Below are 26,733 nucleotides of genomic sequence, written 5' to 3' on the forward strand. Positions count from 1 at the left end.
AGAGGAAGAGCAAGAGTCCAATAGCATCTGAAGAAGTGAGCTGTGACTCACAAAAGCTCATACCCCATCACAAATCTTGTTAGTCTTATAGGTGCTACTGGACTCTTGCTCCTTTCCACTGCTAAGACAGACTAACACGGCTACCCATCTTGATCTATTTCCAAACATGAGTGAAATAAGCAGTGTTCTTCCTTCGGAACTGATCTGGTGCCCTGTTTTGTTCGGTATTTTCACTTGCAGTCTTAGAAAAGTAAATTGGCATTTCTGTGACGATACAAATATGGTACAGAATACCAGAAGAAACTATTTAGGTTTAAAATACTATTGTAGATTTTTTAAAAAGAGTCAAATTAGCCATTTTTAAATTCACCTTTGAATTTAATTTTTTAATTTTTTTAAATTTAATTTTTTAAATTATTAAAAGGTGCAAAATTCTGTATCTCTGCAGTAGTTCTGAAACAATTGTATTAGTTGGCTAACTTTATGAGGGGTATCATTTTAATTTGAGGCACAAGGTCTATCAAGGTCTGCCATGATAGAAGAGCAGGGCACAATTTTGTTCCCAGTAATTTTAATTTAGGGTGGCTCTTGTTCATACTCTGAGGGGTCTGTGTTACCGTCTCTCAACATTTTAATAGATGAATTTTTGCCCCCTATTTCAGTTTTTGCATTTGCCATGACCATCCAGTATGAAAGGATCTCATCAGAACTGAAGGAAATGATTCTAACTACACTTTCTGGAAAATAAGTCCCATTCTAATCAACAGGACCAAACCAACAAATTCTACTGGAAGCCTGAAATTCTACACCTGCAATGCACTAGTCCTTGGGGTCCAGTGTCTTCTTTTTTGTGTACTTTGTGGGCTGGCTCTGTTGCAGATGATGGTAGTGCTTGGCAGCTTGAAGTGCCTTTTATTCTTAGGAAATATAATTGTCCTGCTCTCCTCCTGAGCATGCAACTGGGGAAAGGCTCTGCTCTTGTCTCCTTCTAATGTCTGTGGCCATGGTTCCTACAGCCATGGCCTCCATTTCCTTTCTTCTACTTAACATTCCAGTTCCAGTAATGCCAAGATTCTGACTCCTCCTCTTCCCTTTACTTCTCAGCATGCAAGCCACTGCCTCTGTTGTCAACTATGAAGCAGACATCCTCTTTTCTATTGATCTAAACTGAAAGGATCAGGAATGAGCTGCAAAGGGGTGGGGGGAGGGAAGCTGCAGAAACTTGGGCACTGGGAAGTAACTAAAGTTGGGAGGGGAGAAGGTGTCTCCAGTGCCCATCACCTGTGTAGAGGTGGGAGAAGATGCGAAAAAATCATTTTCATTTCTGATTTTGCACTAGTGCAGTGATGAAAAATAAAATTTAAACAAAATGGTGGGATTTGGCTTCAGGAAGACTAGTAACTTTAAAAAAACCAGATTATGATAGCTTGCCGTTTGTAATCAGTTAGAACTCCTCTTCCAGCTGATTCCAGAATATCAATCCCTAATCAATACTCCAGAGCCCTATTATGAAAAGGACCCCTGGAGCATGTTCAACGTATATGCTGCTTTATTGCTTCAATCAACCTGTTCATTCAAACATATAGTTTTATTTGTAGGGAACTGATGCATATCCTGAGTCAGAAGATACATCATATCAGTGATCTTTACTACACCAACCCTTAAAGTAGGCCAGTATTACCCCCATATTAGTGAGACTAAGGGATTTTGGATTGCCTAAGATCCTCCAGCAAGCATAATAGTAAAATTTGAACAAAGAACTTTTTCTATCACAGCTAATTGTTTTGATGTTTTGCTGACATTTGCAGAGAAGTTAATTTCAATGGCACTCTGTTAATAATTGTCTCTATGATCCTAAATGACGACTTAATTTTAGAGATTCAAGCAACGTAATCAAGGGACCATTTCTTCATTTGAGTTTATTAATCTATAAAGCTGCTTTGCACTCTATACGGGGTTTCAAAGCTGCTGCTGAGTTTCTTTCCCCCAGATAGCAAAGCAGATCTGCAGACCCTGAGCCAGCCACTGAATTAGAAACGTATATATGAAAAGGAAGGAAATCATATCTGAGCCTGCTGGTCCCATCAAGGCCTTCATATATTTATTGATTCACTTCAACGTGGACTCTGAATGTGCCTTGGGATATATGCCACAGTGCAGAAATTAGAAATCAAGAGACTTGGAGTAGTGCCATCAGATACCATTCTCCCCCCCCCCCCCCGAATACACTTCTAATCAGTTTGACTGACAGCACAAAACAGTTTATACTGCAAAGAAGCAATTTAAGCTCCAATGTTCAACTGGCGCTCAGAGCAATATTTCCTAAATTGTAGTTCACAGGACTGAAAAAAACCTAATTACTGACAATATTTGGAAGTCCCTTATTAGCAGAAAGCTTAATTTTTTAAAAAAGGAAATACATTGACATCTCTGCTAACAAATCACTGATAGGAAAACCTATAGGCATTAAATGAAATAAGCACCCCAAGGACAAAAGATTATTTGATGCCATGCAGTCCAACAAAGGGTGTCCTTTAAAAGGGAAACAATGTGGTTGAAAATAGCATATAGTCACTGAATGCCAATCTCTGAACATGGCAGAAGTGTTAGAAAGAGGAGAAATTCCTGGCCAGATGCAACTTTGTCATTTTTCTCCTCCCAAGAGTAACGATCAAGATTGAATTTTTGAAGCAAGCAAAAGGAGAGAATACTCATTTTTGCATTTAATAAATGATGAAAAAAATATATTCAGAGTACCTTTTTTTTTTTTACAATAGACATCACACTGTCACATAAAATAATGCATAAGAACATGAGTAACCTTTGAATTACATTAACATACCGGATATATGACCTCTCTAGTATGTTCCTTTGTTTCTCTGAAAGCAAACTGCACTAATAATCCCATGGCAGCAGGGAGCTCCCCCTCCATAATTAGTCTGGATCCAGGCCTACTGACATGTGCAGTGTGGAACAGCTGGCGAGGGGTTTGTCCGTATGTTTTTATCATAGTCTCTAGGGCTCTTCTTTGAACTGGATCTTCAACAGCAGATACATCCATTCCAAAATATGTCTAAAATGCAAGCCAAATACAAGAATACAAGACTGTCTTTGTTTTTCAAAGGGTATGGATGAACTTTAAAACACTGACATGTACACAAAACTTAATATATTAGGAAAAACTCTGTATAGCCAAGCTTGAACAATGCCATTCAAAACGTCTTTTGGTTTTCATTCTTACTAGAGAATAAGGAACAAGACATGTGGAAATGGACAGTCCCAAAGCTTAGAAAGAAAATAAAAAGGGCAACCTTCTACCAAATTAACCTTTTTAAAATCTCATTTGCAAGCAGTCACACCTTCTATCCTGTTTCCTAGTTTTGGTCACCTCAAAAAACTAAACTTTAGTTATCACAAAGCTCATCTACCTGTTTTTCTTTATAACAAAACATTTTTATTTTTATTTATTATTAGATTTATCGTTCGATCTCCCTGCTAGCAGGCTAAGAATGGATAACATTTAAAAGTTAAATAAAAGATAAAAACAACAATAACATAAGAACATCAACCCTTCAGTTTCAGTAAAAACAAGCTCTTGATGTATTGCTCACATTGCACAACGCAACTTCAGAACTCATGGGATGTGGGTGGACAAGCTGGTAAGTGAACCACAGAAATCAAAGGAGGGGGAACAGAGACCCCCCTCCTCAACAGGAGGCTGGCAGGATTTTCATCTGCCTCAACCATCATAGGCTTGGCATAACATCTGTCTTGCAAGCCTGGTGGAAAGATAAAAATCCTGCTAGGCCCTGGTCTCCACAAACAGAGAGTTCCACCAGGATGATGCCAGGACCTAAAAAGCCCAGGCTCTGGTTGAGGCAAGGTGAACATCCCTAGGGGCAGGGATCACCAATAGATGTGTATCTGCCAAATGGAGCACTCTCTGGGGAACATGGTGAGAGGCTATCCTGCATATAGTTGGCCTCAGTCCACTAAGGGCATTAAAGGTTAAAACCAAAAATGTTAACCTGATATGGAACTCCACTGAGAGCCACTGCAGCTGGCGCAACACAGGTGTTATGTGTGCCCGAAACAGGGTCCCCATAAGGACACGCGCCACTCCATTCAGAAACAATTGCAATCTCTGGATCAGGTCCAAGGGTAGCTCAGCATAGAGTAAATTATAGCAACCCAATCTGCAGGTGACTATTGCCTGGATCATGTAGCTAGGTTGCGGGTCGAGAGGTAGGGGACATGTTACCTGGTTTGATGTAGATAGACAAATGCAGACCTAGCAACTGCCATGACTTGGGCCTCCACTGATAAGGAGGCATCCAGGTCCACTCAGACTTCTCACTGTCAGTATGGGTACAAGTGGTGCCCCATCGAGGGCCAGGAGCCAGCTTCCTGAACCCAACTGCTGGCTCAAGGGAATGCCGTAGACATAGTTCATCTCAATTTCAATAAGACTTTTGAAAAGTTTCCACATACAAATAAAATGAATTTCAACAGAGACAAACGTAAAGTTATGTGTTTAGGTAGGAAAAATCAAATGTATAATTATAGGATGGGGGAGACTTGTCTTGGCAGTAGTACGTGGAAAAAGTATCTAGGGATCTTAGTAGACCATACACTGAACAGCAGTGTGATGTGGTAGCTAAAAAGGCAAATTTATTTGGGCTGCATCAACAGAAGTATAGATCATACAAAGTGATGGTATCGCTCTACTCTGCTCTGGTTAGACCTCACTTAGAGTATTGTGTTCATTTTGGGGCAACACAATTTAAGAAAGATATACACAAGCTGGAACGTGTCCAGAGGAGGGAAACAAAGATGGTGAGGGGTCTGGAGACCAAGTCCTATGAGGAAAGGTTAAAGGATCTCAGAATGTTTAGCCCGGAGAAGGGAATGACTGAGAGGTGATATGATAACCATTTTTAAGTACTTGAAGGGCTGTCATATAGAGGATGGTATGGAGTTGTTTTCCGTTGCCCCAGAAGGTTGGATCAGAACCAACGAGTTGAAATTAAATCAAAAGTTTTCAGCTAAAAATTAGGAAGAACTTCCTGACAGTTAGAGCGGTGCCTCAGTGGAACAGGCTTCCTCGGGAGGTGCTGGGCTGTCCTTCTTTGGAGGTTTTTAAGCAGAGACTAGATGACCATATGACAGCAATGCTGATTCTGTGAACCTAGGCAGATCATGAGTACTTAGTTCTTGTGGCCCCTTCTTACATGCTCAGGGTAATGCCAATCACTACTTTGGGGTCAGGAAACAATTTTCCCCAGACCAGTTTGGCTAGGGACAGTGTTTTGCCATCTTCTGGGCATGGAGCAGGGGTCACTAGGGTGTGTGTGGGAGGGTAGTTGTGAATTTCCTACACTGTGCTGGGGGCTGGACTAGATGACCCTGGAGGTACCTTCCAACCCTATGATTCAATGATTGTAAGACAGTCCCATATATCCCCACATTGCGGGGTGGTTGGCCAACAGATCATAGTTTACCACGTCGAACACTGCCGTAAGATCCAGTAACACCAGCAGTGTCATCCTGCCTCGATCCAAGGGTCTGCAAAGATCAGCTGTGAGGACAGCCAATGCTGTCTCCATCCCACGGCCAGGGTGGAAGTTGAACTGGAATGGATCCAAGATAGAGGAACCCTTCAAGAATACCTGCAGCTGTTCTATCACAGCCTGCTCAATCAACTTACCCAGAAATAGGAGGTTTGAGATCTGGTGGTAACTGGCTAGATTGATGGGGTCCAGAGAGGTCATACCACCGCTTCCTTCAACTTTCCAGGAAAAACCCTGGAGCTCAGGGAAAGCTTAACAATGGCCTCCAAGGAAGCCTGAAGCCTGCCAGTGCTGGCCTTCACCAGCCATGATGGGCAAGGGTCCAGAATGCAGGTGGGTAGGTCTAACCCCCTGCAGGGTCCTGTCAACCTTGTCCCAGGATAATAGACTGAAATGATCTAACATAGGGGGCCTCCAGTTCTTTCACTGTATCAACTGTGGCTGGCAGGTTGCAGCAGAGAAACAGTATCTGACCCGCAAAATAGCTCCCCAAAGCCTCGTAGTTAATTCTTGAATTCGCAGTTTGGCAATCTCCCTGTGATGGGAAGACCAAGGACCGAACTATCTTAAATAATTTTGCTGGCCGTGAGTTCGTGGATGAGATGTAAGAAGCATAGAATTCTTTCTTCATTGCTTTCACTGCCACCTCATAGGCTTTCATAAGCTTCCTATAAGATGTCCTTGCCTCTTCGTCCTGACCCTGCCTCCACACTCACTCAAGCCGTCTCAGTTCCTGCTTCATCCATTGTAGCTCCTCAGTATACCAAGGGGCCACTCTGGAGTGGGAGCAGAGAGGGTGACGGAGCAATGGCTTCGGAGAGATGGGCATGCCAATCCTCCATCAGCTCATCCAATGAATCACCAGGGGGCATCGAATCCTGCAGAGCATTCTGGACACCAATTGGATCCACCAGTCTCCATGGGCAAGAATAAATCAGCTTGCTGTTTATGCCAGGGGGGAGGGGTTGGTACCCCCAGACAAGCCCTCAGGACAAAGTGGTCCAATCACGGCACCACTTCAATTATGTCTAGGTCCACATGAATCCCCATCCCAAAGATTAAATCCAGAGTGGGGCCCGCTTGGACTTCTGGTTTGGGATCCATGAAGGTCTAAAGCAGCTCTAAGAGCTGAGCTGTCCGTGCCACTGTTTGGAAGGCTGGAGGGGCGCAAATTGCCCGCAGCCACCTGTTCTCAGGCCGAGAACAGGCGAGAATGCTTGAGAAACTGAGGGCGTGTTGATCTTGGGTGAGGGGGGGGTGCTACACAACGAACTCCCACCCACCCTTGAGGTCCCACCCGAAGAAAGGTTGCCAAGATCTCTGCAGTGGCTCTGGTGTCAAATTCTGGCATAAGACCTATATGCCCAAGCTTCAACAAAATAGCAAAGGGGCTGGATTTGATTAGATAACAGAAGCAGCGACTACAACCCAAGAAAAATGCTAAAGGAGGTAAAGATCGCTATCTCTCAGTACGGGACAGATTTTAAAAAGAAATAAGAGGTTAAAGTGGATTTAAGAACTGCAACAGACTAGTTATATAAGGGGGAAGATTCCGGCAAGAAAAAATTTGAATAAGTAACTTTGCAAGGAGAAGTTAGCGTGGAAATTGGATTATTGTTTACATACCTGTGGCGGGGAAGAGATAGCGGACTGTGAGAAAGCTTAAAAATTGCGAGAACTGCTGTGCAATGTAGAGGAACAGGAAGTACGTCAGAACCATAAAGAGACGGGAGAGAAGGGCCCTTTACTCAAACGCCGGAAGTAGGGCGACGCCATTTTGAAAGAGGGCAACTGGCAACTTCAATGAAAACGGAAGTAGGCCATCTTTAAAGAAGGTGAGGGCGAGCGCTTCAGCACAAAACCATAGAGAAAAAACGCCCGACATTTTGGACAGTTTAAATTAGCGTCTGACAAAAACAAACTGGAATTGGACTTTTAAAAAAAGAAAGTATTAAAATAGCGTCACGGAGTTAAGGAAAAGGGCAGACTCATGGGAGCGAAGCAGAGCTAGCCCCACGATGTCGAAGAAAGAGTGGCAAACTACGATGGAAAATTTGGATAAAAAAGTCTCAGAGGGAAATAAAGAGCTTAAGGACATGATGCTAGAGATGGCGAAAGAACTAAAAGACTTTAAAGAGACGCTTAAATTGGAGATGGCAGAACTGACAAAAGGTATGGATAAAATACAAAATGACCTACAAGCTACACAGCAGAGAGTTAACGCAGTAGAGGAAATGCTGGAAACTTTAACAGACGTGCAAAAGACTGAAATGAGAGGAATGAGAGACAGAATGGCCGTTGCAGAATGTAAACAGATGGAAAAGCAACTTAGATTTCGTGCGATCCCAGAAGTAGAGGGAAAATCAGCCCAAGACCAGATTACAGAAATATTGGCAGAATACCTGGGGAAAGAAGAGGAAGAGATTGCAGCTTTCTTGGACGTGGGGTATAGAATCAATTCTAGATTTGCAGCTCAGAGGAAGTTACCAAGAGATATGATTGTTCAATTTACGACTAGAAACACAAGAGAACTAATTGTGAGCAAACAGTTTCAAGATCCATTAGAAGTCGATGGAAAAGTGGTGAGAATCATGAAAGAGTTGCCCAGATCGGTGCTATTTGAGTGGAAGAAGTATAGAGAACTGGTTCAGATGTTAAAGGAGCTGAAAATTAGATACAGATGGGAAATACCAGAAGGACTGACATTTGAGTTTGGTGGAGTCAGAAAGAGCATCAGATCTGGCCACGAGATGGAGACTTTTATTAGGGAAAATGAAAAGGACTTACCAAAAACTATAAGAAAGTGATCATGGAGTGTAAAGTTATATCTTGGAATGTTAATGGACTAAATTCACCTTGTAAATGTAAAGCTACTTTCCACTGGCTATCAAAACAAAAATGTAATATAGTTTGTCTGCAAGAGACACATATTAGAAAGCAAGATGAAAAATATTTGAAATTTGTTAAATTGGGAAAAGAATTTGTTGCCGCCTCTAAAAAGAAAAAGAGGGGAGTTGTATTGTACATAAAAGATGAATTGCAGCCCAGACTAGTTTTAAAAGATGCAGAAGCCAGATATTTAGCAGTGGAAATTATTTGGAACTCTAAGAAAATACTGATGATTGGGATCTATGCACCTAATGGTGCAAAAGAAAATTTCTTTAATGACTTAGAGAAACAACTAGACGAATTGACCTATGATCACATAATCTTGGCAGGTGACTTCAATGGAGTTACAAACCTGGAAGAGGATAAGCAGTCTAAAGCTGCTCACAAAAAAAGAGGATTATTACCAAAGGCGTTTTTTCTGCTTAAGGAACAAGAAAGTTTAGAAGACGTGTGGAGGAGACAATACCCTAAAAGTAGACAATACACATTTTACTCTGCAAGACATTCTATACTATCAAGAATAGATATGATCTGGGCCTCTAAAGAACTGACATTATGGACCAGAGAGGCGGAGATAATGCCAAAGACAGGCTCAGATCATAATCCAATCATGTGGAGATTTGGGAAAAATAATAAAAGAAAAGGATGGAGAATAAATGAGGACTTGTTACAAATAGAAGAAAATATTGCGTTGTTGCGAAGGGAGACCAAATTTTTCATACAATATAACCTGAACAAAGAAGTGCCGACCAATAAAGTATGGGACACATATAAAGCGGTGATAAGAGGCGGTGATAATAGACTTGAATGCAAGAACTAGGAGGAAAAAGGAGGAAAAGAGATCTGAAATTTTGGATAAAATAAAAGCTAAAGAGATACAACTTAAGAAAAGACTGGGGGGAAAAATTATCAGGATATCAAAATCTTGCAGGAACAATTGACAGCAATGGACAATAAAGAATTAGAGTGGAACTTAAAGAGGATGAATCAGAGGTCATTTGAAGGTGCAAATAAACCCGGGAAATATTTGGTGTGGCAATTAAAAAAAAGGAAGGAGAAGAAAACTATAACCAAAATTTTAGAAGACGACAAGGTGTTAATGGATCAAGCGGCTATTAGTAGAGCCTTTTTCAAGTTTTATGCAAAACTGTACCAAAAAAAAGAAGTGAGCAAAGATTCAATAGCGGAATATCTAGAGAAGATGGAAATTCCGACAATTCCTGAAAAATGGAAAGAGAAATTAAACAAGGAAGTGACGGAAGAAGAAATAAAGGAAGCAATACGATCAACATAAATAGGAAAGGCGCCAGGACCAGATGGACTAACGGCAAAGTTTTATAAAGTGATGGCTAATGAACTGGCGCCTTTCCTGAAAGAGGCAATGAATGGAGTGATGCAGGATCAAAGGATTCCTGATTCATGGAATGAAGCCAATATATCGCTGATTCCGAAGGAAGGTCAAGATCTGACCAATGTTAAAAATTACAGAGCAATCTCGTTGTTGAATAATGACTATAAAATATTTGCAAAGGTGTTGGCAGAGAGGTTGAAAGGATGGTTGTCGGAATTCATTGCCGAAGAACAGGCGGGATTTTTACCTAACAGACAAATTAAAGATAATTTGAGGACAGTGATAAACGCTATTGAATACTATGATAAGCACTGTGATAGAGAAGTTGGTTTTTTCTTTGTAGACGCAGAAAAAGCATTTGACAATTTGAACTGGGACTTTATGTTTGCTACTATGGAAAAGCTGCAAATGGGAGAAAAGTTCATCCAAGCGGTCAAGGAAATTTATAGAGACCAGAGTGCAGCAATCATAGTGAATGAGGACTTGACAAAGAAATTGAAAATTAACAAAGGAACCAGACAGGGTTGCCCTTTATCTCCACTGCTGTTCATTTTGATTTTGGAAATATTGATGAGCCAAATACGTGAGGACGACACAATCCGAGGTATGAAAATAAAAGAGTTTTCCTACAAGGTCAGAGCTTTTGCGGATGACATAATGTTAATAGTAGAGGATCCAATTGAAAATATGCCAAAGGTAATAGAGAAAATAAAAGTGTTTGGAGATCTGGCTGGGTTTTATGTGAACAAAAAGAAGTCAAAGATTTTATGTAAGAACATGACCAAACAGAAACAGCAAGAGCTAATGGAGATAACAGACTGTGAGGTGACTAATAAAGTAAAATATCTTGGCATAGAATTGACGGCGAAAAATATAGATTTGTTTAAAAATAACTATGAGAAATTGTGGATACAAATAGAGAGAGACTTAATAAAATGGAACAAACTGAACTTATCATGGCTGGGAAGAATTGCAGCAGTAAAAATGAATGTCTTACCACGTGTGATGTTCTTGTTGCAAACTATACCAATTATTCGAGACTCCAAACAATTTGATAAATGGCAAAGGAAAATCTCAGATTTTGTGTGGGCAGGCAAGAAGCCATGAGTGAAAATGAAGGTTTTACAAGATGCTAAAGAAAGAGGAGGCTTGCAACTGCCCAACATAAGACTGTACCATGAGGCAGTATGTCTTGTATGGCTGAAAGACTGGATAACGTTAAAAAATCGCAAGTTGCTGGCCCTGGAGGGACATAAAAAAATATTTGGATGGCATGCATACATGTGGTATGACAAAGTGAAAGCGGACTCTATGTTCTTGCATCATTATATTCAGAGAAGCCTCTTCACGGTATGGAAGAAATATAAGGTGTACATGGAATATGGAATTCCTTCATGGGTGGTTCCGTATGAAGTAATAGATCCGAGAACTGTTGATAATGAACAGCAATGCCTAACTTACAAGGAGATTACACAAATACAATATTCAAAGCTGAGAATAAAGACAGAAGAAGAATTGTCTCCTTGTTATGGATGGTTTCAGTATAGACAGATCAGAGATCTTTACAATGCGGACTGCCTGAGAGGAGGTATAAGACTGGAAAATTCGTAGTTAGAGGAAGTGATATTACAAGAAGGCAAGAAAGAAATATCTAAGATTTACAAATTACTTTTAAAATGGTTTACGGTGGACGACACAGTAAAAGTCCAGATGGTGAAGTGGGCAATACATTTTCATAAAGAAATAACAATGGAGGCATGGGAGTACTTATGGAAAAATACAGTGAAGATTTCAACTTGTACGAACATTAAAGAAAATGTGTACAAAATGATTTACAGATGGTATTTAACACCAAAGAAAATTGCGCTTGGCAATACTAATATGTCAGACAAATGCTGGAAATGTAAAAAGCATGAAGGATCATTATATCATATGTGGTGGACATGTGAGGTAGCCAAACAGTACTGGGGTGAAATAATTGATGCAATTAATGAGATTTTACAAATACAAATAAACAAGAACCCAGAACTGTTGTTACTGAACTTGGGAATGGAGGCAGTTCCAGCGCAGTATAGAACTTCGTTATTTTACATGATTGTAGCGGCAAGACTTTTGTACGCGCAGAAATGGAAGACACAAGAAATACCAACTGTAGAAGATTGGATCTATAAATTGCTGTACATGGTGGAAATGGACAAATTGACAAGGAAACTTAAAGATCTTGACCTAGGACAATATATTGTTGACTGGGGGAAATTGAAACAATTTTTGGAAAAAAAATGGGATGTAAAAGGAGAACTGTGGCAGTTTGAAAATTTTTAAAAGAATAATGTCGTAATGGGAAGAGAGAAGGGATCTTACCACTTAGGGGGAATGTAACTATAATCTAAGCAAATATAATATTTAAGGGAATTTTACATTGAACATATGGGACAACGAAAATGGTTAAACAGATATATTAATGAGGTATACAGTGCGTAGCATATAGTATAAAACAATAAGGTAGCGTATCAGACATTATATTATACTATATTATGTGGTTGGGTTATATTGGGTTGTGTGCTGTGCTACATTGGTGGCATAGCATACAATCTAAGTTTTGTGATATATACTATATTGATAGTATATTTGATGGAATATATATTTAAAAGAAGAGAAAAAGAAAATGTCTAAAGTAAGAGACACTGAGAATCTGGCTATATATTATACCATACTGTTGTGTTATATTGTTATGATATATATTATATTGATAGTATGCTTGATAGAATTTATGTAAAAAAATAAGAATGTGCTTAGAGTAAGAGATATTATGATCTAGAGGCGGTAGGAAAATATAAATGAATTAGATTTAAGCAATAAGAAGGGTTAAGGGTTGGAAAGCTGTTGGAAGTCAATAGGGAGGGGGGAGGGAAAGGGTGGGGGGATAGAGCAAGGGGAATAATGAGATTATATGTGTCAAACTTGGAAAAAAAAATCTTTTGTTTATTTGCTCACCAATAAAATTTTATTAAAAAAAAACAGAGTGTGGCCCGCTTGATGCATGGGAGCCAATTGAGAAAGTCCTAGTGTTGCCGTAGAAGACACTGGGTCCACAGCCTGTGAGGAGGTATGGACATCAGCAGAGACACTGAAGACCCCCCAAACTAAAAGCTTGGGGTATTCCAAGACCCAGCCAGTTACTATTTCCAACAGACTCAACAGGGTAGTTAGGGGTGCACTAGGCAGTCAGTACACCAGACAGATAGCCAAACTCTCTTCAGCATCTCACGTCAAGCCTACACAACCAATGCCAGCGATCTTTGGGGCAGGAAGTGTCCAGAAGAAGAAAGACTCTCAAGGACTCACAAGGACCATCTACCTTTTTAAAATTTATAACTAAGTACTTTGATGGCCATCTTATTTTATTATTAATACAATATCCATTATTATTTTTCTTTTGTGGACCAACCAATGAGATTTTAAACATCACTTTAGATGCTTTAAAATAACAAAAAGATTTGGTGAAATAATATTGTGAATTACAAGAGCTATTTGACACACACACACCATGGAATGCAGGTTTTTATAAGGCGGAATAAAACTATAAGAAATCTGTTATGATTTATCCTGCTAAGGGACTTCTGGTCTGGCTGGCTAGATGTAAATAAAAATATCAAAATAGGCCTGAATGTTTTGTTGCTCAAATAGAAATATGCTATAATGTGATAAAACTGACCAGTAGATACTTTTGTTGGTAAACCAGAAAAGACTCTGAGACCTTGATAATGGGGGCAGAGATAATAATAATAGCATTCAATTTATATACTGCCCTTCAGGAAAACTTAACACCTACTCAGAGCAATTTACAAAGTATGTTATTATTATCCCCACAATAAAGATCCTGTGAGGTGGATGGGGCTGAGAGAACTCCTAGAAGCTGTGGTTGACCCAAGGCCACCCATCTGGCTTCAAATGGAGGAGGGAAGAATCAAACCCGGTTCTCCAGATTAGAGTCCCACACTCTTAACCACTACACCAAACTGCCACAAAAGCATTAGAACCCTTTCCAAAGCAAGGCAGATGGGAGCTAAGAGCTACAGGAGGCTGGTGGGAGCCTTGAGGTGAGCTTGGTATCTGACTCCTTACCCCCACAAGCTGAGGAGAAGTCCAGGAAGGCCAACCTACCACCAGAAACTAGGGAGACACCATGTAGGAGGTAGCTGCCTATGTGAAGAAACATCAGTCTAAATTGTTCTTGATTCAGAGACTTAGCAAGTGTTGAGATGAAGATGCTGTGGAACAGTGTTTTGTGTTAAAGACCCATTAGTTTGTTTTGCAAATAAAGCCTTTGATGAAGAGGTCAAATGCATCTATCAAAATTAAACTACTCCTGTTAAACTTCCATTCAGAATGTATCCTTGCAACAATCCACCAAATCTTATGACCTTTCAGTACAGCAACTGGTTAGAAGTTTTTGTTTCACCCAGGATTTTGTTGATGTTTTGTTTAGTTACATAGATAGTGCTATGTCTGTGCTATTATTGTGCTATGTCTATACCCTGCTAATAATTGTTTTTATGGGGTGCTTGTTTTTTAATTCTTTTTTATGCCACTGTTTTATTGAATTAGCATAGTAGTTTAATATATATGCTACCTCAGGATGACTGTAGAGTATGCTAAGTAAATTAAATAAATACGTTTTGTAAACGTTTCCTGTTCTCTCTTTATACTTAGGATCCTTTGACAGCAATAACAAAGGAAAAACTCTGTGAGATCATTTCCAAGCAATCAGCTAAATTCTTTAAAATGTTCAAAATGTTTCTGTACCAGGGATTAATAAACAACAATATACGAAAAATACTCACAGCAGGATGAAAGACATTGATAGCCTGAACTGAAGCCTTGCCTTTTTGCTTGTACCCAAACACTAGATCAATCCAGTTGCAAATGGTCTGGGAAACATGGTCAGATTCTAAAGCTTGACGGTGGATCAAGATAAACAACCGGGGATCATTTCGAGCCCAAGGTGGAAGATTGACATGATTTACGCGTTCCCCATTTTGACGCACTCCAAAATCAAATCCTATATATATAAAAATGTTGATTTTTATTTGGTGGCCACAAATTGAACAACCAGCACCAGAATTTCCCTCTTTCCACCAAGTAACCTGAAGCAGTACATAGTTTCCCCCCCCCCCCCATTTTATTATCAAAAGGATCCTATAAGATTAATAGTGTGTAACTGGCACAAGATAATATAGTCAGTCACCCAATGGGAATCAATGGCTAAGCAGGTATTTGGACTCATCTTCTGATCTGAGTCTGATCACTAAAACGAGAACTTTTCTACTTTCAAAATAATAACATTGAAAAAAAGTTTTATCTAGTTATATATGTCTAAGCAACATTTCTCCTTTCTCGCCCCTCAATTTGCTCTCAGGTATTTTAACTAACATTTGTAATGTTATGGGTTATACTCAATAGATATACCATTATGGCAGTAATTACTATAGTTTAAATTCCAGTGGTATTCTCACTTTTGGATTAATATCATTGGTTTGTGAACACATATTATGATAGACTTTTCACTCATCAGCCACTTACAAAGCTTTCTGAAGTTTAACTGATGGAAACAACTTTTAGTAGCTCCAAAACACACCTAATTCTTGCCATAATACAGTATGCTGTGGTATTAAGGCTGAAGCTTTAATGTTAAACATACTTACTCTAAAAAAATTATACATTCATCTAGCATACACATAAATACACATCTACCAACACAACTATTTACATGGAAATAGCAAAATGTAACCAAATAAGTAATGAATAAGATCTGATGTGAAAAACAATTACGTGCAATTAATAATATTTGGAAGAATACAAATACAACAATGGTGGTTGCTGGACAACTTCAAGTTTTCCTGGAGCAGGCAAATTGTTTAGATGCTTTCCAATCTGGTTTTAGGCCTGGTTATTGGACTGAAACCAGCCTTGGTTGCCCTGGTGGATGACCTGCACCAGGAGATGGTCAGAGGGAATGCAACTCTGTGGGTTCTCCTGGCTTTTGATACCATTGATTATGGAATCCTTTCAGACTATCTTTCTAGGCTGGAACTGGGAAACACCAATTTGAAGTGGTTTCAGAAGGTAGTGCTTGGGGACTGCTGCTCAGCATCTTGGCCTTTGGCCTGTGGAGTCCTGTAAGGTTCCATCTTGTCCCCTATGCTCCTTAGCACCTATATGACATTCCTTGGTGAAGTCATCTGGAGGTTTGGACTGAGTTGTCACCAATTCATGGATGACACACAGCTCTATCCTGTGCTTTTGGCTGATTCCAGGGAGGCTGTAGAAATCCTGAATCAGAGCCTGGAGGCAGTTTTGGAGGGAATGTAGGCTAAAAAACTGAAGCTTAATCTCGAAAAAATAGAAATGCCACTCGTGACCAGAATGTCTAACCCAGATTTAATGTGCCGTCTGTTCTGGATAGGATCGCACTTCCCTTGAAGGAACAAGGGTGTTGTTTGGAGATACTCTTAGACCTAGGCCTACTGCTAGATAAGCAGGTGGAAGCCTCTTTTGATCCCCCATTTTTGTTCTAACATGGACTTAAGGCTAGAAAACTGAGCCTGCATCATGCTAATGTTAAACTAATAGCAGTGGCAGCAAGCCATGCTAAGGACAAGGTGGTAAGTTGTAAAGCAGCAATGGAATGTAGATCCACTCTCCCTAAAGCCCACCTCAGGCTGATTAAATCAGAGAGTAATTCTCCCCAAGGGCTTTTGAACCATCTGAACCTAATGAATGACCCAGGTCTCCAAGACAATGAGCAATAGACTATCCCACCTGGTTCCTCCCCTTATTTTAGGGTCTCACCACATGAGACAAAATACACTCAAATTACACGGGTAATTTGAGTGTATTTTGTAATTTGAGTGTATTTGAGTATAATTCAAGTGTATTTTGTCTTGTGTGGTTTGACCCTTAATGACTGTATAGGAAGATTTCTGCCCTCTCCTTAATCTTGTTTTTCACCTAGCCTTTGATGTTTCTTTAAACCTCCTCCAGGGAGCATTTTTAACTTTTATGCAAACCAAGAAAATTCCCTTTTTCAATATCAGCCTCCTTCCCACTTTAAACTTGAGTGATTCTCCATAATTAGTTTTTCTAATAGCCTTAACGCAGGGCAGGATCTAGCAGGTGATCAGCTTTAATCACAGACCCATCCTCCTCCTAGAGACAGCCATTTGTTACTTCCACTGTCTTTTGTTCATTTACAATTGCCCCACCTTATGACCAGTACATTCTAGATCATGAACATTTAGGCCATAAATATTGCCCCTGCAAATCTCCAATACCTTGCAGTAGTTTTTCCAGCTACTGTCTCTGTGTGGTACAGGTTCCTTTGAGACATGAGTTGGTCTCTGTCTATACACTCCACTCCTCTGCTCTTTACATCAGGACTCTACAGGATTGTCAAACTACAGAACAGGTTGTATGCTCTCATATGCCTACCCCCCTCTTTTGTTTTCCCTTACAGCCACATAGCTTTTAGAGAAATGTTATTGGTTTGCTGCTTTGTAATCTCTCACTCTCATTTCTTGTAACAGTTTAATTTGGCTTACAGTATATTATCTCAATAAAACCATTTTCATTTTAAAAGTGCTTATTCTCCCTCATTATTTTGAGTTCTGGGCTGCATCTAGACCTTGGTATACACAAGTTAAAGATCCTAAAATGTTAATTTAAATACCCCACTGTACATGTGTTTGTTCTGCGCCAGCAAGGGGATGCCTTTGCTTGTTACAGGGCCTCAACATATAAAGCAATTTGAGTAACAACTACAGCCAGGAATGCCTTTTACCAGCTTTGATTGGTTAGCCAGCTCTGTCCTTCCTTGGGCAGAACAGATCTAGCTACTGTGGTGCATTCCCTGATTACATCTAGATTAGATTATTGCAATGCGTAATATGTGGGGCTGCCTTTGAGAAGTGTTTGGAAAAAAACTTCAGCTGGTGCAGAATGCTGCAGCCATGATATTGACCGCAGTGGTAGGGAACATGTCACTTCACTCTTGACCCAACTGTAAGGTTCCCAATCTGTTTCCCGGAACAATTCAAGGGGCAGGTGCTGACTTCTAAACTCTGATACGGTTTGGGACCAACATACCTGACTACTCCTTTATGAGCCTACCCAACCACTATGTCATCTTTGCAGGTCCTTCTTCAGGAACTCTTGCCTTCTTAGATTTGGCAGGCAGTAACCTGAGAGAGGGCCTTCTCAGTCATGGCATAAAAACTCTGGAACTTTCTCCCTAGGAAGACTCTATTACCACCTACTGTCATTGTCTGTCCCCTTCTGTTGCCAGTGAGTAATGACTGTTTTGTTTGGCATTCCTGCAATGATCTCTCCTTCTTGCCTAATATTCTAATTGTTGTTTTTATGGTTTTATATATATTTTAGGTCTAGTTTTAATTAGGGATGTGAAAAAAAAAATTCGGGTTTCCCATGGCAATCCCTTGTTTGACTTGCTTTGGTGTGCTCTGTAAAGATTCTGAGCACACCAACAAACTATCCCCCTTGCTTATTTCACCCAATGGGAGGGGGAGGAGGGAACCCCCTCCTTCTCCTCCTATTGGGTGAAATAAACCGTGAGGGGGGAAGTTCAAACCCCACCGAGCAGATCAGCTGCTTGGCGGGGTTTGTGACCAGCCCTTTAAATTCCATCTGGGTTGCAGGAGGGTTTGCAAGTGAAGCATGGAAGGACCCTTTCCAGCTGGCTGGAGGAAGAGAGGTGAGTTTGAAGGGAAGAAGGTTCCCCACGCCGCTTGCAAGCAGTGCGGGGAACCTTCTTTCCTTCAAACCCTCCCCCTTTCCAGTTGGCTAGAGGGATGGGGGGAGAGGTTGAAGGGAAGAATGCTCCCCGGCAGGCTGCACTCAGCCACTTGTCAGGGAACTCCCTGACAAGCGGCTGAGTCGGGGATTTAAATGTCCCTCTTCGTGCCACTGCACAGCAACACAGAGAGGGAAATTTAAACCCCGGCAGGCTGCACTCAGCTGCTTGTCGGGAAACCCCCAACAAACAGCTGACTGGCGGCTGACTGGCAGTTTAAACGTCCCTCTCCCTCTTGCTGCGCAGCGGCATAGAGTGGGACATTTCAGCTCCTTGATCCAAAGCTTACTGAAGCTACACAAATAGCTTCGGGAATCCATTTTGGAAATCCCGAATCTTTGCGAATCGGCTCCATTTTGGGTATTTTTCCCAAATCAGAAACCCGAAGCGTATACCTCTAGTTTTAATTGCTTTAACAATGTTTTTGTTTATTTTAATGTTTTTCAAGATGCAATTTTTCCTATGTATGTTTTAACCTGTTGGCTTGGTAGCCCTTATGAGGGCAGAAAGGCAGGATATAAAATTTTTGGTGGTGGAAAGTACTGTCCAGTTGCAGCAGACTTATGGTAACCCCATAAGGTTGTTAATGTAAGAGGCTAACAGAGATGGTTTGCCTCTGCATGTGACCATGTACTTCCTTGGAGGTTTCCCATTCAAGTACTAATCAGGGCCAACCCTGCTTAACTTCTGACATCTGATGAGAGTGGGCTAACCTTGATTCATTCAGGGTCAGGGCATAAATTGGAAACAAAAAGGAACATATCTTGTCAAAGAATAAAATTTCCTTACTAAATACAGCTGTTGGGGGGGGGGAGCATTTCTTAGCTCCATATTTACCTGTTTATTTGTTTTTCCTAACAGGAGACCTGGATCTAACAGGACTCCCTAGCTTTTAAATAAGTTCTTCAATGAACATCACACCCAAACAGCAGTGAGGAGAACTGCCCTTTTCAGAGCAAGTATTTTACCAACCTCTGTCATACCCGGATTCATTTCATTTTATTCTCCCTCAAGCCACCTGATTATCTCATTCAGGCACTGAGACAGCAGTTGCTGGCATTTTAGTCAAGGTGTTTTAGGGGGGGATAACTGTTTGCTTTATTTTTTTAAGCGTACCTTCTCTGTTAACCAAAAACTCTGGAAGATAGAAAAACTCTGGGATGAGCTCTTTTACATCAGTCATAGATTCATATGATGACAGACGCCAGGTTGTGTTAGTAGAGTGAAAGGTTCTGTCAGGAATATCAAAACTCTGGTCTGTAAAATGAAGCCACATTATAATGGTTACAATAATATATCACACTGGTTACACAGCATCACTCTCAGCAGTCATACAAAGCAAGAACTTAGCATAATTCATGCTGTTTACAACATTCAAGTATTAATCAAATAGATGGGGAAAAGCCACAAACCAATGCAGTATCTTATAAACTTCAGTTCTGTGCTGTGTTCTCTGAGATAGAACAATGGCTTTCATACTGTTCAATACTAGTATTCAACATTATGAAGTGGTACTTTTGGGGTTAGTTTAAATTGCTATCAAAAATTATCTTGGGTATGTATTATAGACAGATCAATAAATAGAACTCTGACAGGGAAAAATAACACAAATTATTAGATATATTTATTGGCAAAGGCACAATTTAGCAGATCACAATTTTAATCTTGTGAATTTCTAAGGGCTATTATATGCTCATTTGAAGAGTATTTTAAGGATCTGCCAAGTAGCTTTCCAAAAGACTCCATTGGGTTAATAAAGCTTTATTGGAAAGTTCTAGTATCATGATCTTATGAGGGTCATTGTGAGGAATGAAGCACCACCAAATATCATGAACATATATCATTCACAGGCTAGCATTCCCCGCCCCCTTCCCAGAGGCTGACTACTACTGCTGGGAACTATCTGTACAGAACAGGACACAGGATTCAAGGTTCTTTCTCAACGGCTGGGAACAAGCATTGTCTAAGACAGATAATTAGACTATTCCAGCAAGAATTCACATCCTGGGAGAGTTGAGAACCACAGCTGTGACAGATAAACATAACATCATAACCTCCAGCCTCAACCCCCCCTCTCCCCAAGTATGGGTATAGCAGATGCTTCTAGTATCCTGACAAGTATCGAAGAACATTTAAATTATCTATCAGCTATTAAGCTGTGTTTTATAGCTGGATATAAAAATGATAAATTGTTTTAGTGATAAACAGAGTAATCTTACCTTGATAAGCTAAAAACATCTTTGTGAAAGGAGGCATTCTAACTAGGAAGTGAAGTACTGTTCCACTATTAGAATAATGAGATCCATAGTGATAAGGCTGCACAGGTGGCATTGGGTCATCTTCTCTAGCTCCCTTGCGGTACTCTTCTTCTAGATACTACAAGAAGAGAAATCAACTGCTGTTCCAATAACCAGTACAATATTGATACTGCAATTTATTTGTAATCAGGTGAGCTGACAAGGGAAGGGTAGCTCCATTAGTGATTGCAGGGCCAATTCAGCTTATATTTCCTTCACAGTTGAGACTGGGATCATGTCTCAGGTTTCTGTCTTTGCTTTATTTACGCTTGCAAAAAGGGGTCTCTCCTTGTTCTTTCAATCCTACATTTATTCAAAGCAGGCTTTCTTTGATTTTAAAGAATATTTTATATAGTACAAATAGAGAAAAATATATATAGTACCATATAGTATATAGTTGTACCGTAGTATATAGTACAAACATATATTATAGCATATAGATTCTATATAGTACAAATAGTACTATAATATATATTATTTGATTCTATTTAGTACAAATAGCTACAAAAGGATAATTATGAAGACTTCAGTTAATATGCTTTTCCATTTGTTCACATTAAAATATTATACTGTTCCCACATGGACCTAAGCCACAATTAAAGCCTACAGATGCTACATCATTTACTGTGCAGGAGGGTGGGTAGAGAAAACAGTGATTAAAAGATACCACTAAAAAGGATACCACAACATCATCAAGATAATTTTACAACTGTTAAAGAACTAATATCCATTTGCAGTTTTAACTCAAAGTATTTAGTCCAATCAATGGGTGCTTGGGACTGTTTAAACAGCTTCAGATAAGTTGGGAGGACAAGTAGTTGCCGCCAAGGAAAACACCCATCAACAATTGACATGATACATTCAACTAGCTCTTAAGAGAAGCTAGTAAGGGGAAAGTTGAGTCATTTTCCCTTCACTCAATCTGAGTAAGTATATATATTTGCAGAAAGAAGCCTACTTTGCTAGTAATATATCAAACCTGGCGCTATACAACAAAGGATTAAATACCTTGTAAGTGTCCACATAACGATCTTCTTTTTCTTTTGATTGTACAGCTATTGGTTTGACCAAATTTCTGAAATTACAAACATTAGCCATTTGTTATAATCATAATATACAGCACTTGCTGTAATTAAGCAAAGCAATGAAGTTAACAGCAGCAGGTAAATTCAGTAAATTGATTACTTTGGCTCTTTGTTTTACCTATAAACAGTTGGATCATGTAGGTCCAGTGTTTCATTAGTGTAGTCGGAAAGTATAAAGGGAAATACTGGATACTGCATGAGATCATTGAAGGAACGTCCAGCATGTTTGTTTAAATGTGTGAGGTATTCAAAGTTAGTGATCTGTCCTGTGTACCATAGGTGAGTTAATGCAGTAATGTTGCCATACTCCAAAAGATTAGGAAGATGGTTTGTTAGGATGTTGTGGTAAACATCATCACGCACCTAAAAAAAAGAACCAAAACCATCAAATTTCCACTAAACCACAAATATTTTAGTTTTTTATACCACACATAAATAGAGTTATTGGTTTATCTCAATACTTCAGTCACACACTTACATGCATAGTTTAAGTCTTGGTAAGTATTAATATTTAGGCAATTATACAAACTTAAGTGATCAGCCATGCTCCACTGTCAATGCACACTGCTCCCAACCAATCACATTTGTTTGTATAAAGTGCTTAATATTATAGCAGACTTACCAGAATTAGAGTAATTCAATTTACATGTATAAAAAGTGAATATTTTCCATGTTAATACAACTACTAGAGAGCCCCGTGGCACAGAGTGGTAAGCTGCAGTACTGCAGCCCAAGCTCTGCTCACGACCTGAGTTCGATCCGGGCAGAAGCTGGGTTCAGGTAGCTCAAGGCTGACTCAGCCTTCCAAGGTCAGTAAAATGAGTACCCAGTTTCCTGGGGGTAAAGTGTAGATGACTGGGGAAGGCAATGGCAAACCACCCTGTAAAAAGTCTGCCAAGAAAACGTCGTGATGTGACGTCCCTCCGTGGGTCAGTAATGACTCGGTGCTTGCACCTTTACCTTTAATATAACTAATACTATGTCAATTTTTGTATTACTTGATCATTATTCTCCAAGGTTTTAGGGGTTGACTCTTAGGAGACATGGCATAAATAACCAACTATCACTGAAACTAATTAAAAAGAGTTTTAAAAATAAATTAAGTTTAATAAATAAAAGGAAACCAAGTACCATTTTCCTTCTAAACTTTTGAAAAAGGTAAGAGCCTTTGAAACTAAACTGTTCTCCCTCTTGCCAAGAATAAAAGTTCACTATAGTAACACTAAAGGCAACAGATTGACTTCACAGCCCATAAGAGCTTGGATCATGCTGAATTTCTGCTGGCAGAAGGAATAAGAAAACACAACTTCCTTGTCTCCCCCTACCACTATAGTCATCCAGCCTCTCCTCAAAATGCTGTTTCTCAGTGACCCTCAGAAAAATATATAGAGGGGTGTTAGAGATCTGCTGTGGGGAAATTAGAGAAGGCCCTTTAACTGATGAAATCAGTAATTTTCTGTCAGTAGCCAACAATTTTCTTCTTGCTGAAGAACAAGTTCTCAATGCTGTGAATAATTATCATAAGTATATTGTATAAATAAGCTTATTTTAGTATGTACTAAAGAAATCACTAGGAAAACCTATGCTTAACATTTCTATGAGAGCCAGTGTGGTGTAGTGGCTAGAGAGTCATACAAGGTTCTGGAAGACTCAAATTCAAATCCACAATCTACTATGGACGCTTGCTGGATGACATTGGGCCAGTAATACATTCTCAACCTAACCTATCTCACAGGGTTGTCATGAGGAGGAGAGAATGTTGTAACACTTTGGGTCCCCACTGGAGAGAAAAGTGGGATATAATGAAGTAAAACAAAATCAGTATGCATTCATACAAATTTACCTTCGAGTTGTCAAAAGCTAACAGTAATGTTCTGCCATTGGTCAAAAATATTTCTACAGCATTGTCTCTTAACTGCCACCAACGCTTGTGAACTTCTTTGATTTCTTCATATGTCCAAGAAAATGATGCTGGTTCAGTTTCTCCATGAAAACCCTGAAGAAAATACAGCTTATTGTGATTATTAGGCTTCTCACAATGAAATAATTATAAATGCATTGCTAATAATTTCAGATTGCAAGATACTTCTAGTAGCTCTTTTACTTTTACATTTTATGAAGTCTTTGAGCTTATAAGCATTTATTGTAAGTAATAACAGAGTCTTGACTTGAGATTGCAACTCTGAAAGGAGAAGCCAAAGTCATTAATTAATTAGAATCAGGTGCTGTCTGTGTATTTTCCTATTTCGGTGCTGTGGATGGCTGCTTTTGAAATATTTATGAAGTTACTTTTTAAAATCTTTCATAAACACTGTTGTTCACAAAACACATTTAAAAGGACTTTTAAAACAGTTACAAGACTGACCCCAAATTTATTCTAATTATAGCTAAAAATGAGAAAAGATGATAGGAGGAGTGACATTGCAATTTTTACTCACTGAGCTTTCAACTGCATCAGAAGCATTGTCTTCCACAAAATACATTCCACATTTACCTGCCCAATGATAAATACAGGATACATAATTTGTCTTTTTACAAACTTATATGGGATATCCACAATGGAAGCATGTCACCACCATCAGCAAACAGATAAGACAAGTTGATAGTACATTTTCAGCAACTGAAAGTTTTCTAAAAGTAAGGTCCACATATTTATTTCAGAGAGGTAACAGTGTTAGTCTGACATAGCCAAAACAACGAAGAGGCCTACATATGCTCTAAAAATTCATTAGTCTCCAAGGCAGGGTCCCCCAACCTTATTGAGCCTGTGGCACAGTTTGATGGACATAACCACAAAATGACTGCTACAGGAGGCGGAGCCAACTACACAGAGGAAGACTAAGTGCAGCCCAAAAGAGGGATGATTTCAAAAAATACAATGAGAAAGAGGAGTGAGAGAATAAAACCAAACACTGTGTGGCAGCTGCTAGTGAAACAACAATATTTTAATCTTCAAAGCCAATCAGATCTCCAGTGGCCACAGACAGACTGGCCATTAACCTCACTGGTACAATTCCTGCTGGGCCTTTGCCCTGGAAGACTGATGGCAAGGCTAAAGTAATGGCAACCAGCAGAAACATCTACAGAGAGAGTGCAAGAAGAGAAAAAGAGGCCAGTCTTGAGGATGGATGGGCTGGGGAAGGCTGCCCTGTCCTTGAAAGGAAAGGCTGCCTAGGACCCCCTTTTTCCCAGTGTTTTGCTGGCAGCTCCAGCCTAGCCCAGTTTTGTTTTTTTAACACAATATCAAAGCTACACAAAACAAAAGTTTTGTTTTTCTAACACAATATCAAAGCTTCTATGTGAGTCCTAGCGCACATAAATAACTAGAACTGCCTCCAATGTAGGGAGAGAAGGGGTGTTCTTTATTCCTGGTGCTGGGGATGAATTCAGAAGTAACCTAATAACGCCCCCCCCCCCACTTTCTAACAACCGAATAGGACCTACTTTTTAGAAACTTTAATAGGCTGTTCTTAACATGTTGTATCATACCATCCTCTAAATCATTCTTTCTTAGTCTCCATCTAAAATATTGGACACCCTCTGTGATGTACTAGTAAGAGTGTTGGCTAGGAGATGCAGCACAAATTCCCTTTCAACCATCAAGTTTGCTTCAATGCCTTTAGCCAATTGGTCTCCCTTTCTCTAACATAGTTCACAAAGTTGTTCTGAGAATAAAAGGAGAGAGGTGAGAACTGTGTATGCTGCCCCGAGCTCCTTGGAGACAGAATGAGATAAAAACTCAACCTTAGTTTCTGCACAAGGGAAAATGCAACTCCCCTCCTGTTTTCTGCAGCCACTGAGCACTTTCAAGTTCTGTGCCCTTGGACCTATTAGAAGGTCTGGAGAACCAGGTTCGATTCCCCACTCCTCTGCTAGAAGCCAGCTGGGTGACCTTGGGTCAGTCACAGCTCTTCCAAGCTCTGTCAACCCCACCCACCTCATAGGGTGACTGTTGTGGGGATAATAATAACATAGTTGTTGTGGGTTTTCCGGGCTGTATTGCCGTGGTCTTGGCATTGTAGTTCCTGACGTTTTGCCAGCAGCTGTGGTTGTTTTTTTAACACAATATCAAAGCTTCTATGTGAGTCCTAGCGCACATAAATAACTAGAAAAAGTCTTTTGGTGCTACACCTCTGAAGATGCCAGCCACAGCTGCTGGCGAAACGTCAGGAACTACAATGCCAAGACCTCGGCAATACAGTCCGGAAAACCCACAACAACCATCGTTCTCTGGCCGTGAAAGCCTTCGACAATACAATAATAACATACTTTGTAAATCGCTCTGAATGGGTGTTAAGTTGTCCTGAAGGGCGGTATATAAATAAACTGTTATTATTATCATTCAACTGGACCAGAAGTACGCAAGAAGGCCAACTGAAGCTTTTTTCCCCTGGGCTGTTTTTGTTCCTAATCCAAATGGGTGCTGCCCAAGAGCCCCATTTGGCCCCATTTACTTTCTAAAAACATTCGGTAGGTGCCAAAAAATGTGTAGGCCCTATGCCACACTGGGGACCCCCGCTCTAAAGGTAACACAGGACGATGTTGAGTGCATTTATTGATTCCACTGCATCTTATCTGTAATATAAATTTAATTTATATTATTTAATTTAATTACTCCACTCTCCCATATGCTTTAATAAAGTAGCATTTCTACTATTTAGTTAAACACCTG

At 39.9% G+C, this 26,733-nt stretch overlaps 1 protein-coding gene across 1 annotated transcript in view; it reads right to left on the reverse strand.

Annotated features, from left to right (window-relative positions):
• Positions 1-26,733, reverse strand: part of LYST (lysosomal trafficking regulator) — a 159,838-nt gene that overhangs the window by 14,908 nt on the left and 118,197 nt on the right. Inside the window, exons 38-45 of the mRNA XM_054975108.1 lie at positions 24,500-24,555; positions 23,905-24,057; positions 22,180-22,424; positions 21,985-22,051; positions 20,899-21,055; positions 19,796-19,936; positions 14,655-14,872; positions 2,843-3,073 (exon numbers count right to left, since the gene is read on the reverse strand). Coding sequence (XP_054831083.1) covers positions 2,843-3,073; positions 14,655-14,872; positions 19,796-19,936; positions 20,899-21,055; positions 21,985-22,051; positions 22,180-22,424; positions 23,905-24,057; positions 24,500-24,555 — 1,268 coding nt within the window. The remainder of the gene's footprint in view (positions 1-2,842; positions 3,074-14,654; positions 14,873-19,795; positions 19,937-20,898; positions 21,056-21,984; positions 22,052-22,179; positions 22,425-23,904; positions 24,058-24,499; positions 24,556-26,733) is intronic.

The sequence above is a fragment of the Eublepharis macularius genome, chromosome 1 (genome assembly GCF_028583425.1).
Source record: "Eublepharis macularius isolate TG4126 chromosome 1, MPM_Emac_v1.0, whole genome shotgun sequence".
Classification (NCBI taxonomy): domain Eukaryota; kingdom Metazoa; phylum Chordata; class Lepidosauria; order Squamata; family Eublepharidae; genus Eublepharis; species Eublepharis macularius.